Here is a 17,458-nt window from a genome sequence, read left to right as displayed (position 1 = left end):
CCCTTTTGTCTGTTCTCTCACACCCAGGCCCCAGGCAACCCAGCTGCTGTTCCCAGAGGGTGGGGCAAACCCAGGATGGGGGCCCACTGCAGACAAGCACGACAGAATGGGGATCTAGAGCCCCCAACGAGGTGGTCACAGAACCAAAAAGGGATGCCCCAAGCAGCTGGAAAGTACCAGAAAGACAGCTAAGAATGAGGAGTCCAGGGAAACAAACCATGCAGTTGTTTGTCTCCAGAGCTCTAGAACTGGGCATGAGTGGCTATGATCCTAATTAGTATGTCAAAGACTTTGAGAGACAAACTGCACAGTCCCAGACCGACCAGCGGGTGGAGCATACTCCGGATAAGCTCAAATAGCAAAAAGTCCAGGATCGAATCTAAAACTACTTGGCATACAAAGAACCACGACAACTTTAGCTCACATGGAAAATACAGTTAACAGGTGCCAACACTGACGCAAATGCTGGGATTATCTGACAAAGACTTTAAATAGCTAGGTAAAAATCACAAACACCCTGGCAACAAATGTTAAAATAGGAAGTCTCAGCAGAGAAACAGACTACAGGAAAAAGGGTCAAGTGGAAATTTTAGAACTAATAAATACAATGACTGAAATACAAAACTTGCTGGACGGGCTCAATAGCAGAATGGGGACAAAACAGGAAAGGGTCAGTGAACTTGAAGACAGATCAAAAGGAATCATCCAATCTAAACAAAAAGAAAAAAAAAGGTGGGATAAAATAAAAAGAGCCTCAGAAGCCCTTGGGTCACTGACAAAAGGTCTAACATTCATGTCCCTGGAGTCCAAAAAGAAAGGAGAAAGAGTGAAATGATGCAAACCTATTTGAGGAAACACTGGCTGAAAATGTCCCATTTTCATGGTAGAAGACCATAAGCCTACATATGTAAGAAGCCGAACAAATCCCAAACGGTAGAAATCCAAAGATAACCATACCCAGACACATCATAATCTATCTGCTAAAAATGAAAGACAAAGACAAAATCTGGAAGGCATCCTGAGAAACACAAGGCATTACCTACAGGGGATACGAGTTTGAGTGACTGTGGATTTCTCATCATGAAGCATGGAGCCCTGAGGGATGGCAGGACATTTTCAAGGTGCCAAAGGAGAACTGCCAACCCAGAATCTGTTACCCAGTCAAAATACCCTTCAGAATGAAGGTGAAATGAAGACATTCTCAGATGAGGGAAAACCAAGCTGATCTGTTCTGAAAGAATTGCTAAAAGCAGCTTTTTAGGTGGAAGGGACATGTTCCCAGAAGGAAACCTGGAAAGTCAGGAAATCAAGGAAAAGCAACTGAAGTGGCAAATGTCTCGGTTATGTGGAAGACTGTTATTCTTCCCCTCTTGATTGCTTTCAAGTACGTCTGAAAATTGAAAGCAAAATCTTAACACTGGGGCACCTGGGTGGCTCAGTCGGTTAAGTGTCTTTCTTTGGCTAAAGTCATGATCCCAGGCTGCCTGCTCAGTGGGGAGTCTGCTTGTCCCTCTTCCTCTGCCCCTCCCCCCTGCTCATGCTCTCCCTCACGCTCTCACTCACCTTCTCTTGCTCTCTCAAATAAATAAAATCTTTTAAAAAAGTCTTAACACTGTCTGATGTGGTTTCCAATGTATCGAGATGAATACATGGAACAACTCTAGCATCAAGAGGTAGGAAAGTTTCTGGATTCCAACTGAAGTGATAAAATATTGATCCTAAGTAGATGATGAAAAGGTAAGTATGCATTTTATAGCAACAACTAGAAAAAACTATACAAAGAGATACAGTAATGACCACAATGAAGAAATGAAATGGAATGCTAAAAATATTCAAACAGACCATAGAAGGATAGGGAAAAAAAAAAAAAAACCCAAAGGAATGAAAAATAGAGGGAACAAAAAGAAAACAAATAAAACAACAGTAGACTTTAATCTAACAAATTAATAGTTACTGTAAGTATAAATGCTCTAAACATATTAATTAAAAGACAGAGACTCCCAGAATAGATTTTTAAAAATGACCCAGTTTGAGCACCGGGTAACGTATGGAAGTGTCGAATCACTATATTGTACACCTGAAACTAATATTACACTGTATGTTACCTTACTGGAGTTTAAATAAAACCCTTTTAAAAATGACCCAGTTATATGTTGTCTACAAGATATATGATACGGGTAAGTTAAAAATAAAAGGACAGGGTGCCTGGCTGGCTCAGTCAGTAGAATGTACTTTTGATCTCAGGGTTGTGAGTTTGAGCCCCCACATTGGGGATAGAGATTACTAAAAAACAAAATCTTTAAAAATAAAATAAAAGGATTAGAAAAAGAAGTAAAAGGATAGAAAGACATATAATGTGTACACACTGATCAAAAGAACTCTAGAGTGACAATATTAATAGCAAAATAGACTTCAGAGCAAAAAAATTACCAGGGATAATTAGAGACATTATATAATGACAAAAGAAAGGGTCGGTTCACCAAGGAAACATAAGAATCCTAAATGTGCTTGCGCCTATCAGCACAATGTCAAAATTTGCTAAGCAAAGACATTAATTCACAATTAACAGCTGGAGCTTTTAATACTCCATCAATAATAGGTAGAACTAGTAGCCGGAAAATTAGCAAAAAAAGCTAGAAGAATTGAACATCACCAACCAAGAGGATTTAATTGGCATTTACAGAACACTCAACCCAACAATAGCAAAATATACATTTTTTTTCAAGTGCATATGGAAAATTCACCAAGACAGATCATATTCTGGGTCATTAAAATAAACTTTAACAAATTTAAAGAATTGACATGTAGAAAGTATATTCTTAGATAATAATGCAATTAAATTAAAAATCAGTGACAGTAACAGAAATATCTGCGAACATTTAAAAATTAAACAACACACTTTTGTTAAATAATCCATGGGTCAAAAAGGAAGTCTCAAGGGAAATTTGAACTTTTTCTGAACAAAAATGAAAATTCAACATACCAATTACAGGATGCAGCTAAAGCATTACTTAGACATTAAAAGCATTAGATATTTATATTAGAAAAGAGGTTTCAAATCAGTATCTTCAGTTTCCAACTTAAGAAACTAGAAAAAGAAGAGCAAAATGAACCCAAATCACAGAGAAGAAAATACTAGTGCTAACAGCAGAAATCAATGAAATTGAAAACAGAAAAACAACAGAGAAAATCAATGAAAGCAAAAGCCAATTCTTGGTAAAGACCAATAAAATAGATGAAACTCTCACAAAACTGACAAAGAAAAAAGAAATATGACATAAATGGCCAATATCTGGAATGAAAGAGGGGACATCAGCATAGACCCTGCAGACATTAAAGAAACAATAAGGGAATACTATAAACAACACTATGCACATAAACTCAATGACTTCGATGAAATGGACCAGCTTCTTAAAAACAACACACTACCAAAACTCACCTAAGATGAAAGAGAAAATCTGAATAATCCTATAACAATTACAGAATTGAAATTTGTAGTTAAAAATATTCTGAAAAAGGGGTGCCTGGGTGGCTCAGTTGGTTAAGCATCCAATTCTTGATTTTGGCCCAGGTCATGATGTCAGGGTGGTGAGATCGAGCCCTGAGTCAGGCTCCACACCCAGTGTGGAGCCTGCTGAAGATTTTCTCTTTCCTTCTGCCCCTCCTCTCTCTTAAAAAAAAAATTCTGAAAAAGATATCTCTAGGCTCAGATAGTTTCACAGGTGAATTCTACCAAATAGAATAAAAAATATACAATTTACGACACCTTCAAAAAAAATGAAATACTTAGTTATAACTCTAAAAAAAGTATACGTGGTAAAAACTACCAATGTTGATGAAAGAAATCAAAGATGACCTAACTAATCCAGCATTTGTGGATTCTGAGACTTAATATACGAAAGATATCAATTTTCTCCCATACTGATTAATAGAGTTATTTAATACAATACCAATCAAAATTCCAGCAGGATCTTTTTGTAGATATAGATAAGCTGATTCTAAAATTTTGTACAAAGGAACTAAATAGCTAAAACAATTTTGAAAAAGGAAGAATGTTGGCAGGATCATATAATCTGATTTTCAGACTTAATAAAGTTACAGTTATCAAGACAGTGAGGTATGGGCTAATGAACAGATATACAGATCAATGGAACAGAAGAGAGTCCAGAAACAGACTCGCATGAATATGGCCAATTGCTTTTTGACAAAAATACAAAAGCAATTCAATGGAGAAAGGGATAGTTTTTTCAAAAAATGATATTGGAACACTGTTCTAGATGCAAAAAAACTGCATATAAACCTCCTACCTTATATAAAACTTAACTCAAAATTGATCATGGATCTAAATAAAATTATAAAACTTTTTGAAGAAATTTAGGAGGAAACCTATATGACCTTGGGTTTGGCAATGAGTTCTCAGACATGGCACCAAAAGCACACAGACGAAAAAATCGATAACTGGACTTCCTCAAAATTAAAAACATTTGTCCTGGGGGCCTGGGTGGCTCAGTCATTAAGCGTCTGCCTTCGGCTTAGGTCATGATCCCAGGGTCTTGGGATCGAGCCCCGCATCAAGCTGCCTGCTCCACGGGAAGCCTGCTTCTCCCTCTCCCACTCCCCCTACTTGTGTTCCCTCTCTCGCTGTGTCTCTCTCTGTCAAATAAATCAATAAAATCTTTTTAAAAAACCCAAAAAACTTTTGTCCTGTGAAAGACACTGCACCAAAAGAATGAAAAGACAAGTGATGGACTGGGAGAAAACATCTGCAAATCACATATCTGATGAGAGACTTGTATCCAGGATATATAAAGAACTTGCAAAATCCAAGAATCATAAAAAAAAAACCCAGTTTAAAAACACTCAAAAGACATGAAAAGACACTTCTCCAAAGATGGTATATGGACGACAAAGAAGCACATGAAGAGGTGGTTATCATTAGTCATTAGGGAACTTACAAATTAAAGCCGTGATGAGCTAACACAACACACCGATTAGGATGGCGAAAATCAAAACACTGATCAAGGATGTGGAGCAACCAGAACTCTCATCCACCGCTGGTGAAAAGGAAAAGATGGTGCAGCCACTCTGGAAAATGGTTTGGCAGTTTCTTATAAAGTTAAACATACACTTACCATATGACCCAGCAATCCCACTCCTGGGTATTTGCCCTAGAGAAATGAAAACTTCTGTCTACACACAAACCTGTACGTGAAACGTTTACAGCAACTCTAATCACAACCGCCCAACATTAGAAACAACCCAACAGTCCTTCAATCAGTGAATGGATAAACAAGGTGTGGTTCACTATATAAAATAAATATAAGTAAATATAAGGAGAAACAAACTTTCGATAAACAACAGTAACTTGGATGAATCTCAAAGGCATTATGCTAAGTAGAAAAAGCCAGACTCAAAAGGTCACATACTGTATGATTCCATTCATAGGACAATCTCAAAAATACAACACTAGAGAAGTCCCCCCACGCCGTCCCTTATCTGCAGGAGATACGTTCCAAGACCCCGTGGACTCCTGAAACCACACACAGTACCGAATCTTCTATATACTATGTTTTTTTCCTATACACATATATCTCTAATAAAGTTTAATTTATAAATGAGGCACAGTGAGAGATGAACAATGAACTAATAATAAAATGGGACAATTAGAACAATATACTGTAAGATATGTGAATGTGGTTTCTCTCTCTCTCTCTCAAAACATCTGATTGTACTAGACCCACCCTTCTTCTTGTAATGATGAGAGAGGACAAAATGCCCTCATGACGACACGAAGCGAGGTGAATGACATGGGCCTTGTGATGTAGCGTGAGGCCGCTGCTGACCTGACAATAGTCAGGAGGAGGACCATCTGATTCCGGTCCACGGTTGACTGGGGAAGAGAAACCGTGGAGTGTGGGGGGCTACCGGATAGTGATGGGGACCTGAGCGGTGGCCGCTGGGCAGGGCAGAGGTGGAAGGGTGGGACTACCAAGGAGTGGGCAGGAGGGAGGTTTTAGAGGGGATGTGCATCCTGATTATATAGCAGTGGGCTACAAAAATCTGTACATGTGCTAGAATTAACGGAAAAGAAAGTCAATTTTATTTAGTGATAATTTTAAAAATTACATCAAAGGAAAAAACAAATGTGCACAAAACAGTCAAACAACAATAACGAAGTAAGTTGTGGGAGAACCACATCTTATGCTCTTGGCTTTACAGAAAGACAGTGCGTGTTTGTAAATGTACAGAATGGGACCCGAAAGGATGATAATGAATCTTAAGTGAGGTGGTCTCTCTGAATATAGAGGCCTTTGCTTTCTGACTTTCCACCCTGCTTTAAACAGCAACAACCGCGATGTGCCTGCACTGATTCTAAGTAGGAACAAAAGCTAGTGGAAACAGCCTCCCCAGCTGCAGTGAGTGGCCTGAACTGAATCCTGCTGATCAGCTGTCACACGGAAAGTAAACGCCTCTCAGGGCCTTGCTAGTTGTAAAAGTCCAGTTGCTTTTATTTCAATCATGGAGAAGACAAAATTTCTCTAAAAGAAGAAAAGAAACGAAAGGAAGCCTACCAAGAGGTTGACGGACTCGATGACGTCCAAGAACACCTCGTTCTTCCGGTACCTGATGCCCTCGGACCGCCAGGACACTGCATTGGTGACGGTGGCCGGAGGCCTCGGGGCCCCCGTTTCCAGCTTGTGGCCTTCCTGAGTGATGTACCTGTGGGACCACACCCAGAGTAAGGACCTGGGGCACAAACATTTTGAAACAGCCCCTCCCTGTAGCAGGTTCTAGAAAAGGCAGGCTCTGGTTTCACCTGGGCTGTTTAACACAAGAATATCTTACGATATACAAAAAGCCCCAACAAATTCAAGTTACAATGAGCGCAGAGCGTTCATTTTGCGGGGGGCGGAGGGGGGGCAAGGGGACAGCACTGGCGAGGAAAACCGGAGTGGGCACGAACTGCTCTCCCGCTGGGCGGGCAGAGGACACTGACCCCTGGGCGGGGGGGGGGAAGCTGGTGACCCCGATCCCACCTGGGGAGCAACAGGCACGAGATGCGGGCCAGTGACGTGGCTTCTCTGAGTGCCCCTCTGTGCCATGCAAAATGGGGAGCCGCGCCCCTCACTCTGAAAGGAGTGAAGGTGAAGCACTCGCAACGGGGCCTGGTGCACAGGAGGGACTTGATCCACCCGCCCCGGTGCGGAGGGCAGGGCAGGACCGCTGACAAGAATGCGTCTGTCATGTATGACAGTGAAAACAAAGGCAGGTGACTCCCTAACGACAAGGCACTTAGCGCACCACCTGGCACCAGGGACCTGCTCGTGCTCGTGGGGATGCTGAACGGCCAAGACTCTACAACCGCCCGGGGACAGCTGGAGACAGGGTGGCGGCCCCCAACGTGAAGGCACATTCGCTTCCTCCTGTCTCCACACCTGACCACATCAACGCTGCGATGTTGCCAGGCCTGGGTCCCCGCCCTGCCCACTCACTCCTGCAGGATCTTGCTGTCGGTGGTCTGGGGGTAGCCAAAGTCCATGAGCTCGTCCAGCAGCTCGTAGATGATGACAAAGTTGTCGCGGATGCTCTCCTCCTCCAGCTCCTTGAAGTACTCTGAAAACACCTGTGGTGGGGGGTCATGGGGGCGGCAGATGGGGTGAGATGGGGCCAAGGAAGGGGGGCACCCGCACAAAGCCGCCTGCCCTTTATGCCCACAAGCTGCAGCTGCCCATGTGCGAGCCGTGGCGACATGCCACACGCCAGGCCTTGGGCTGGGAGACCGTGGGCGGGAGGACAACCCTGGCTGCCTGAGCGGCAGGAAGCAGGCTGCGGGTGGGGCAGGCGTCCTGGGAGGGGGGGGGTGGAGGGGGCCTGGGCAGAAGCCCTGCATCTCCACCCCCGTGGGTTCCCTCTCCTCTCCTCCCTGACGGTTCCCCCCCCACCCGCCCAGGTCTAGGGCCTCATCGGAGCTTCTCTTTAATCCCCACTGTTAACTGTCACCCTTTGCCTCTGAGTCACAAGAGACTCAGGTGAGGGGCAAGAGCCACTGGGGTCAGAACAAGCGGTTCTTCCGGACTCTTCCAACTCCTCTGAGCTGTGGACACATCCCCCCCAGTTCAATAGAAAATTAAGAGGATCAAAGAAGGGAGGGGAGAAAAGTTTCATTAGCACTAACCCTGAAGGAAAGCCACCGAGGCAAAAAGGAAATGCCAAACGCTGCAGGGAGGAGAAACTTCCTCCTTCCCCCTTTCCCCATCTCTGGTCCGTGGATGTCCTCCTGCACTCTGGCACCAGCCACTGGGCCTCTATTCAGAAATCACTCCTGCGACGGTGCCTCTGCTCTGGCACAAAGGCCTACTCCTCAGCCCAGACTCAGGCTCCCCAGGGGGACACATGCTCTCCTGCCCACTGCCCAGACTGACCTATTTCCCATTGTCCAGCACAGTGGCTCCTGAGCTAGCTGCAAGTGGCAGCACCTGAGGACGATAGCTCTCCTGCGCCCACGCCAGGCCTCCTGGGTCCGATTCTCCACTTTCTTCAACCCCATGGCCCCTGCTCCAGCCAGGCCCCTCCATTTCTCCTCTGGAAGCCCACAACAACCTCCTCACTGGCCTCCCTGCCGCCTTCAAGTTCCTCCTCCACTTAGCAGCCAGCTCAACAATCTCAACTCCAATTGGGTCTCGTCAGTCTCCCACTTAAAGTTCCCCACCATCTCTCATCAGGCTTGGAATGAAATCCGAATTCCTCACTAGGCCCTGTGCATCCCCGACCCCACAGTCCAGCCCCGCCCACCTTGCTGACCTCAGCCCCACACTGTCCCGAGCACACTGGCCAGTCTGATGGTCCCTGACCGTACCATACCACATGCACTCCTGCCCCAGGGCCTTTGCATGTGCTACTCTCGCTGCCTCCCCATCTCTGAGCAGAATTTGGTTCTGCCCTCCTCCTGGCTAGCCTACCTCCCTAAGCTCTGACTCTCAGCTGGCCCCCGGCCACCCTTCCACAGCCAATTGTGGGGCACAGCTGTCCCTCCTGGAGTCAGGGCGCACTGACCTGCCCTGAGCTCCACCTCTTGTTCACTTTCCCCTCCTCACCATGTCAAAGGGACACCGTCAAAGGCCATAAAATCCCACAAATGGGGCAGCTGGAGCTCCCCTTCCCATTTCCTGGGGTTCTAGCCCCAGAACTCCCTGGGAGGCTGCAGCCCTCGGGTGGCTGGTGTGGGCGGAGGCACACAGCAGAGAAGGGGATTGTGACTCAACTCACCTGTACCACCTTATAAAGGAAGGAGAACACCAGCGACACACAGGCGTTCTTCTTGGACGTGGCAACCACTGCATGGTGGCCCCAGTTAAGGAGTGTTCAGAGGCTTGGGCTGCTGCCTCGCAGACCCCGATTCAGTGCAGGTCTTGGGAGGACCCCCACGGCCACTCTGGGCTCAGAACCTCCCTCAACCCAACCCCCAGCCATTCACTTGGCCTTCAGGGGGTTACTGAGCTTATGGTCTGAGCCAGGCCTGAGACATTGCAGTCACCAGAAGTGGCCCCAGCCCCAAGGGAGTCCTCCATGAGAGAGAGGCAGCAGGGGACACAGAGAACCCACCCCAGCCACTGGCTTGGGGGTGAGAGGCTGCCCTGAGGAGGTGATAATCTGAGCTGACAGCCAAAGCCCAGCGTGGTGGTAAGGGTACACCTTGGGTGGGGTGAACAACCCAGGGTGGGGAGGCAGCGCGGCTCTTTCCGGGAGCAGAAAGCAGGACCACGGTTGGTCCTTCCCCAAAAGCCAATGGCTTATGTGATCCCGCTGAGGTGCAGGGCTGCCCAGCCAGGCTCCAGCGGAAGCAGCCGGGGCCAATGCTGGCTCGAGCCCTTCCTGCAAGCCCTGGCTCCTAAAGCAAACCTTTTTAATAGAATCTCCATTTTCTTACTTGTTTGATGGGGGCATGACAGTGGATTCATCGAGGTGATGTGTGTACAGTGTGTGATACAGACTCTCCCTCCCACATGGGGAAGGGTCAGCATGTGCTGGGCACTTCCTGTTCCTTTCCCTAAAGAGCCTCGAGCTACCTGGGGAGGATGGGTCCTCCACTGCAGGTCCATGTGCTGTGCCCTGGACGTGCCCATTCATGGCACGCCTGTGCCACCTGGCCCCTGGGGCTGAGCTGGGAGCTCCAGGGGAAAGGGACAGCAGGGCCCACGTCCACCTCATTTCCTGCCTAGAGCGGGGACCCAGGAAACGGATGCTGGGCCAGTCAAAGGAGTGCTGGCCTCCCTCCTCCAGCCTGGGACCACATGCCCTTTAGGTGCTTTCTAAGGAGGGACAGTAGGCCCTCAAGGCCGGGCCCTGCTGGAAACTGTCACCCGACAGTGGAACTAGGGAGCAGGAAGGGGGTAATGGGCAGCAGGACCCAGAGAGGTGAGCCACTGCCGTGTCCTCCCTGGCTGCCCACGTGTGAGACCGGGGCCCGGCTGGAAACTGGCCAGACGGCTCGTGCTGAGCTCACACCACCGCCACCTCCACACCCGGGCAGCTACCGCCCAGACCCAGGGCGGCTTCACAGACGGCCAACTCCTGGCTTACAGGCCGCCTGGGGGACTCTGTAGAGCTGCCCCCCAGGCCCTCCAGAGAGCGAGGGGAAGGAGAAAGAGAGGCTGCAGGAGCTGGACCTTGGGGGGGCCAGACGAGGGTCACAGGCCGGCACCCTCGCTGTAATGTGCGCACGAGGCACTAGCGATGGGCGCGTGAACACGCACACTCTGAGCCCTGCCTTGTCGCCCCCTCTCCGTACCCGCTCCTGTGCCCTGCAGTCTGGCCTCTGCGCTGCAGCCTGAAACCTTCCGCAAACGCACATCTGGCTTTGTGTCACCCCTCTGCCTAAAACCCTCCAAGGGCTTCCCATCAAAGGTGATATCCTAGGAGACTCCTCAGTGCTACTGACCACTTGGGCCTCACTCCCACCACACGCCCCCTCTCCCATACTCTAGCCACCCCCACTGCGGCTTCCAGAATGAGCCTCGCTTTCCCTCTGCAGAGCTCCTGTCCGGGCCTATCGTTCCTCGTGTCTGCCTACTGCTCTGGAGAGTGGACACCTGGTCTTCCTGAGGTCTCCTCCAGATGTCACCTCCTCAGGGAAGCCTTCCTGGATCCCCAGACTAGATGAGGTCCCTGCCGTACCCTCTCCTCTCCTAGCAGCCATCACATTTGCTCCTGTGTGTTCCCCGCTCATCCCCTCAGGCCGCAGGGAGCTCCGGGAGGGGGTGCCTGAGCCAGCCCGGAGCCAGGCGAGGCCGGGTCCTGGAAGCTCTCGGTTGCCCATGTGTGCGCGCGCACACAGGAGGCCCCTGGGAGCTCCCCCGCAAAGGGATACGATACAGATTGTTGTGCTTGATCCACATGAAGCGGACTCCCCCGTGGGCCAGGATGGGCGACAGCATCCCTTCCTCCTCCTTCTCCATCAGGATAGGCATGAAGTGCTCCACCTCTGACATGTCCACGTCGCCGCGGTAATTCCGGCAGATGAGCACCTGGGCCGGGAGTGGGGGGGGGACACTGCTTTCACTGTGAGCCCCACAAGCCAGGTGCTGGGGTGGGGAGGTGAGAACGCCAACCTCCGTCACCACAGGGACCCTAGTCACACCCCTGTCCATCAGAGACTCCAGGCCATGCTGATCTCTGTCCCCCAGGGAATTCCTCAAGGAGAGCATTTCCCAAAGTGAACTCCACAGGGGCCAACCAGGTGCTCTGCAGGGGAGGGGAATATGGGGCAACGGTCCAGGACTGAGTCAACTGGGAGATGCCAGGTTAAAACAACTTCCTGTAGGCTCTCGCTGCAGACCTTCCCAGAGCCTTTCCTATGCTAACGTACCCCACTTTTCGCTGTCAGGGTACCCATTCAGGGGACACTGGTACCCGGAGACTTAACACGGGACAAGCACTTTGGTAAAGTCTGGCAGGCTCTCACACAGGTAAACCTAGCTTAAGACCCAGCCATTCCTCTCTTAGGTAAAGTATTTACCCAAGAGAAACGAAACCGTACATCCATGTCAAGACCCATATCCACTGCAGCTTTATTGTACATAGATCGGGCTGGAGAGAGAGCCAACGTCCTCCAACAGGTGAACGGAAATAAGAACTGCGTCCATCCATAGCCCAGAAGGCTCCTCAGCCACGAGGAGTGACTACTGACTCGGGTGGCAGCACAGGGGCCTCCCAGGACCACCGGGCCAGGTGAGCAACCAGACAACGGACAGCATATCCTGTCCCACGGGATTCCACTTACATAAAGCCCTCGGAAGTGGTGACAGAAAGCACGTCAGTGGCGGCCTGGGGACGGGCTGGACACAAGGGGTGTAAGGAAGCCTCAGAGGGTGATGGAGTGTGTGTGGACGGCTTCCTGTGTTTACACAGTGACTGAACTCATCAAAGAAATGCAGTTTGGTCCACGTAAGCGACCCCTCCCTGAAGGGACAAGGAGGCAGCCGAGGGTCTGCCAGGCTGCGAGAGGCTCTATCTGGAGACACGGCCTAGAGCCGCTCCACGAGCCCGGGGGGACAGCTGCTGCAGGACTCAGCCCCGAGCTGAGCCGGGCCCTGCGGAGCTGACCGCGCGGCGCGGCGCCGGCCTCAGAACCTGCAGTCCCACAAAATACACTGTCTTTGTTGTTTCAAGCCAGGACAGACAGAGAATCGGAAAGAAAGCGTCAAAACGAGAACCTCTTTCCTAGTTTCCCTTTCCTGGTCTATGCCCTCTTCCTGCTGAGGTCCAGAAGGCCTTAGGGACCCAGCACCCAGTGGGTGAGCTGACGGGCACATGGGCCAGGCCTGGGCTAAGGGACTCCCGTGCACCCCGACATATACTCCTTGCCGGGAATACACACCGGCCCTGCCACGAGGCGGGACTGTTACTCTGAGAGAGATGCACAGTGATGTCCAGAAAGCTGGCACCACCTGCCTGAGGTCACACAGCCAGCAAAGGCGAGTCCAGATTCTAACCAGTTCTCACCCCCTGCAAGGCCCCTTCTGCTCCCTAAACTGCTTTCCTGGGCTTCCCAAGGCCCATCTTCTTCCCCAGGTATACAACTCTGGGGGCTGCAGCTGGCAGGGAGCCCCAAGCCCCCAGAATGCTCACAGGAAAGAGCAGAGAGCAACTTCCCTTGCTCACTTCCATTACCAGGGCTGCAAAGAGGTCAGCTCATCCAACAAGCTGGCACTGGGTGTTCTCTACTGCACACCATGCTGGGGCTGGGGACACAGAGGTGACCAAAACAGAGTCCCTGCATTGGGACACTTGCTTAGGAGGAACTGAGAGCCTCCCGAGGGTGTGACCTTCAAACTGAGGCCTGAGGGGACAGGGGGGATAGAGGCAGAGGGACTAGGGTGGCTGGAGCCACAGGGTAGAGTCAGGGGTGCAGCCCACGGTGTGACCTGGGAGCGCTGGTTAGGTGGAGTGAGGACAACCTCAGAGCTTGGGCTGCAGGTCCCAGATGAGAGGACAAAGGCAGGAGACAGGACAGATTGAAAGGAGGCAGGCAATGTTGAGGTGACAAACCCCTACCCTTATGGTTGCTCTTGACCCCCACAATTCCTTCCCCACAAAAAAGCGAGAGGGGTCTTCTTAAGCAGAACTCAGACTGGGATTCTCCCTGCTGAAACTGCTGTCTACCCCAGTCTCCCCTCATGCTGAAAACAAACTGCAAGTTGAACCTCACGGCAAACTGATTCTTCATGGCCCCGCCAACGCCTCTCTGTCCATCTGGCCCTCACCCTCACCCCCAGGGCACTCTATTCCAGCCTTCCTGGTCCCCTAGCCGCTCTCTGAACCATCCACATCTATTCCTGCTTCAAGGCCTTTGCACTTGCAGTTCCCTCTGCCCAGAATGCCCTGGCCTCTTCTAGTTTCTCAAGCCTCACCTCAGATGGCACCTCCTCTAAGTCTTCCTTGCTTGCCCTGCCAAAGAGATCATATTTTGTCCCTCCTTACCCCAACTCCACTTTTCCTTCACTGCCTACAACACTGCTGCACTGTAATTTCTATCCTCTTTTATGGTCTGTCCCTTTTGCCAGAGTCTAAGACTCCCTGAGAACGGTGACCACTTCCATCTTGTTCACAACTGTGTCCCAGCACCCACAACAGAGCCTGACGCCAGTGGGTGCTCAGTGAATGTCTGTGGAGTGAACATGGGCATGAGGAGAGAAAGGAGGCGGGGATAATGCCCAGGTCTCCAATGAGGGCAGTCCCATGGACGGTGGTGTCACTCACTGAGATGGGGAAAGAGTAGGTCTGGGGTGGCAGCAAGTTCCTTTTGGGAAATGCCAGGTTTGTGGTGGCTGTGGGACCTCCGAGGTATCCCAGAGAACAGTGGATCTCCAGATAAGTACTCTGGACTGCGGTACAAACTTGAGTCACTGGCACACGGACGTGAGTCAAAGGCTGCCCAAGGAGAGGGACAGTGAGGGTGGGACTCCTAGGCCTGAGCAGGAGGAGTCAACATCCAAGGGACGTGGCCAGGAGACGGTGACAGAAATGGGCAAAACAAGAGGGAGTAGCAACTTGGAGGCCAATGGGAGCCCACTGAGGAGTAGGGTAGTGGTGTTAGAAGCTGCAGAGAAACAAGAAAGATAAGGGCAAAGAAGTGTCCATGAGGGCTTTCTAGCAGCTAAATGTGGCTGGTTTCTTTGGTGATCAGAGGTTCTGGCTGGCACACAGACGTGTGGTCATGAATTTCTTAATGTGCCATTACCTTACTTTTTATTAAATATAGTCTGCACAAAAGGTCTTTTAAAACCTGAGGTCCATGGGGAATGGAGTAATAAATAGCATGATCGTTGCTGAGGATGGGAGGCAAGTCCATGACTGCCCTGGGAGCTTCCCGAAAGGCAGGTCTGGTCATGCTCCTCCCAGGCTACAATTTCCTCTGGTGGCTCCTCCTTCTCGGGATCAGACTGGTCCCCTCTGTTCCTCATTCCCATCTGGACATCCTCAACCATCCATGGCCCTGCTGGTGCCATCCTCCAGGCTCCAGTGTCACCCGGGTCTTCTGGCCCACCAGCCCCAGCAGGCTGCCCCTGACCCCTCAGGCCAACTGCGATGCCTCCTTGTCCACCTGACTGTCACCTGGTCCCAGCTCTGGCACCTCCCTCCTCCAGGAAGCCTTCTGTAACTACCTCTCCTTCTGCAACCAAAATTGAGGTTGGCATTTATACTACCTGGGGCTGTGTCCATGCCCTTGCAAGCTACCTAGATCTGACCATTCGGATCCATCAGCTTCCGTGTGTCTCCCCTGCTAGAGCCCGAGGCCCTAGACAGGATTAACAAGGACTGTGGGCCATAGGTGGTGCTAGCCTGTCTCAAACATCTGCTCAGAGAGTTTGCACAATAACACCATAACCAGCCTGCGTGAGCAGTGAGGAACAAGGTTCAGAGAAGAGAAGATACCTGCCTCAGGTCACACAGCTGAGCAGCAGAGATGGGTTTTGAACTCAGCCCTAACTGCGTAGTCACGATAAGAGTAGGCACTGGGCTTGGTACATGCTAGGTGCTCATGAAATGTTTGCTGAAGGAATGAGAGATCTGAGATAAGGCAGCCTTTGGGAACTCGGGACACAGTGGCCAGCGTGGAAGGAAGAACACAGCTACAAGGACTCTGGGAACACTGCACCCACCTGGCCCCTGGTGTGCCCTGTGTCTTCCCTTGCCTGAGGGCTGGGGAAGGGAGTCCAGCACTGGGCCTCACTAGCTGTTGACTTTGGGTGGCATCCAGGGCAGGCGACCCACTCAAGGGACTCTCGGAAAGTGCTAGAGCGGGGTACTCTGGGAGGGGGGCAGGAAGGGATAGCCACTTCACCTCTTCACTCCCCACTGCTTCTGAGCTAACTCCTGCCTGCCCACCCTGGGCCCGAGGCCCACCTCTCTTCCAGTGATCCATGCGGGACTTGTTTAGCATTGTTGGTACTGTTCCTGTTCTTCCAGATGCAAGAGGCCAATACTCACTTGCCTTCTAGCCAGGACAGACTTGGGGGAAGGCAGCAGCCCACCTGGAAAGGCTTTGAAATCCCTCCTTTAAGAAGTTTTCCCAAAGTCCCCTGGGAATGGCACCTGGGTCCTAGTCATGTGCAACTCTTCCTTCAGGTCTCAGCCAGATTTGTCACTCCCTCCCGGAAGCCCTCCCTGACCCCCAGCCCAGGCATAGTCTCCTATTACATTCTCACTGCTTCATCATGGCAACTGACATTGATGTGTGCTTTCTGAGATAGTGCCCCTTTCTCCCACCAGACTGAGCTCCAGAAGGACTCCGATTTGGCTCACCAAAGGCAGCCCAAGCCTAAGCACCCCGCACGGGTGCTCCCCAAATATCAGCTGACTCCTAGACCTGCCATTCTGTGGCTGGTGTGACCTTGGGCAGGTTGCGCGCCTCTCTGTGCCTCAGTTTCTCCCTCTGTAAAATGGCCCTCCCACCACCCGCTTCACTTAATCCTGGAATTCATGCGGGGACTGGCAAAGAGAAATCGCCGGATAAAGAGGGCGGGACTGGCCCGAGGGCACACTGTCCCGGACACGCCTCACCACCTCTGGCCAAGGGTCGCACAGCCCCTGAGCGCCAGTCCTGGCTTCGGAAACCGGCTGCGGCCCGCGCTCCCCGCTGCCTCGGGTTCCCCGATGCCCCCACGGAGGCTTGAGCACCCGACCCACAGTGGGAGGGGAGCCGTGCAGCTGTGTTGCCCAGCAACAGGGCGGGGCTCCCGGATCGAAGCCCCCGCCAGGTTACCTAGCAACAGGGTGGGGCCCTCAGGTGAGGCCGACCAGCCTCCCTGCCTAAGACTAGGGTGGGTCCCATTGGCGGGTTACTTAGCAACAGGGTGGGTCCCCCCCAGGGGGCGAGGCCCCACCGGCTGCCTGGCAACGGGGAGGGTGGGGACCCATATGTACCTTGCCCTTTAGGTCCAGCACGTAGACGGCGCTGGCGGACATGACGGCTGCGGGAAGCCTCGGCACCTGCCGAGGACGGCGGCGACGGCGGGGACTGCCGGGCGTTGAGCAAGGCCGGGCGCGTCCCGCGACAGTTCGCCTCCACTTCCGGTCCGGGGAGCCGCGCGCGACCGTTATGTCCGGTCGGGGGGGGGGGGGGGGGCTGCCAGAAAGGCGCAGGCGCGAGGCGGAGTGCGCGCAGGCGCAGTACGCCCGATGTGACCTTATTTCCCGCTCCTGCCTCAAGCATCCGGAAGTAAGGCCCGGAGGGGCGGGGCCGACTGACGCCGGGCACTCTCCAGGTGCCAGGCCGGGCGAGGAGGCCAGGGCAGCTGGAAACCCTCGCCCGGCCTCCGTGGGCCAAGTGAGGTGACATACCGGTGGTAGAACCCACCTTGGGCCCAGTCCCAGGAAACTCATAGTCTGGTGGGGGTTCCAGGAACAAATATAGTCACTAATTATTATACGCTTTATAGGGGAAGGGAAGGTGGTG

The 17,458-nt window shown here is 51.4% G+C and overlaps 1 protein-coding gene across 2 annotated transcripts in view; it reads right to left on the bottom strand.

Moving 5' to 3' along the window:
* The window catches only part of AP1M1 (adaptor related protein complex 1 subunit mu 1), a 31,112-nt gene extending 14,010 nt beyond the window's left edge, over positions 1 to 17,102 (bottom strand). Inside the window, exons 1-6 of one of the 2 annotated variants that reach the window (XM_032412311.1) lie at positions 16,927 to 17,102; positions 11,369 to 11,525; positions 9,268 to 9,335; positions 7,494 to 7,624; positions 6,573 to 6,720; positions 5,133 to 5,168 (exon numbers count right to left, since the gene is read on the bottom strand). In XM_032412311.1, the coding sequence (XP_032268202.1) occupies positions 5,133 to 5,168; positions 6,573 to 6,720; positions 7,494 to 7,624; positions 9,268 to 9,335; positions 11,369 to 11,525; positions 16,927 to 16,968 (582 nt within the window). In that variant the 5' untranslated portion in view covers positions 16,969 to 17,102. The remainder of the gene's footprint in view (positions 1 to 5,132; positions 5,169 to 6,572; positions 6,721 to 7,493; positions 7,625 to 9,267; positions 9,336 to 11,368; positions 11,526 to 16,926) is intronic. The other variant, XM_032412310.1, reaches the window with a different exon arrangement.
* Between the last annotated feature and the right edge of the window lie 356 nt (positions 17,103 to 17,458).

The sequence above is a fragment of the Phoca vitulina genome, unplaced genomic scaffold, assembly GCF_004348235.1.
Source record: "Phoca vitulina isolate PV1807 unplaced genomic scaffold, GSC_HSeal_1.0 scaffold13, whole genome shotgun sequence".
Taxonomy (NCBI): domain Eukaryota; kingdom Metazoa; phylum Chordata; class Mammalia; order Carnivora; family Phocidae; genus Phoca; species Phoca vitulina.
Note: the sequence above shows the minus strand (reverse complement) of the source record. Positions and strands in the feature narration are given on the sequence as shown.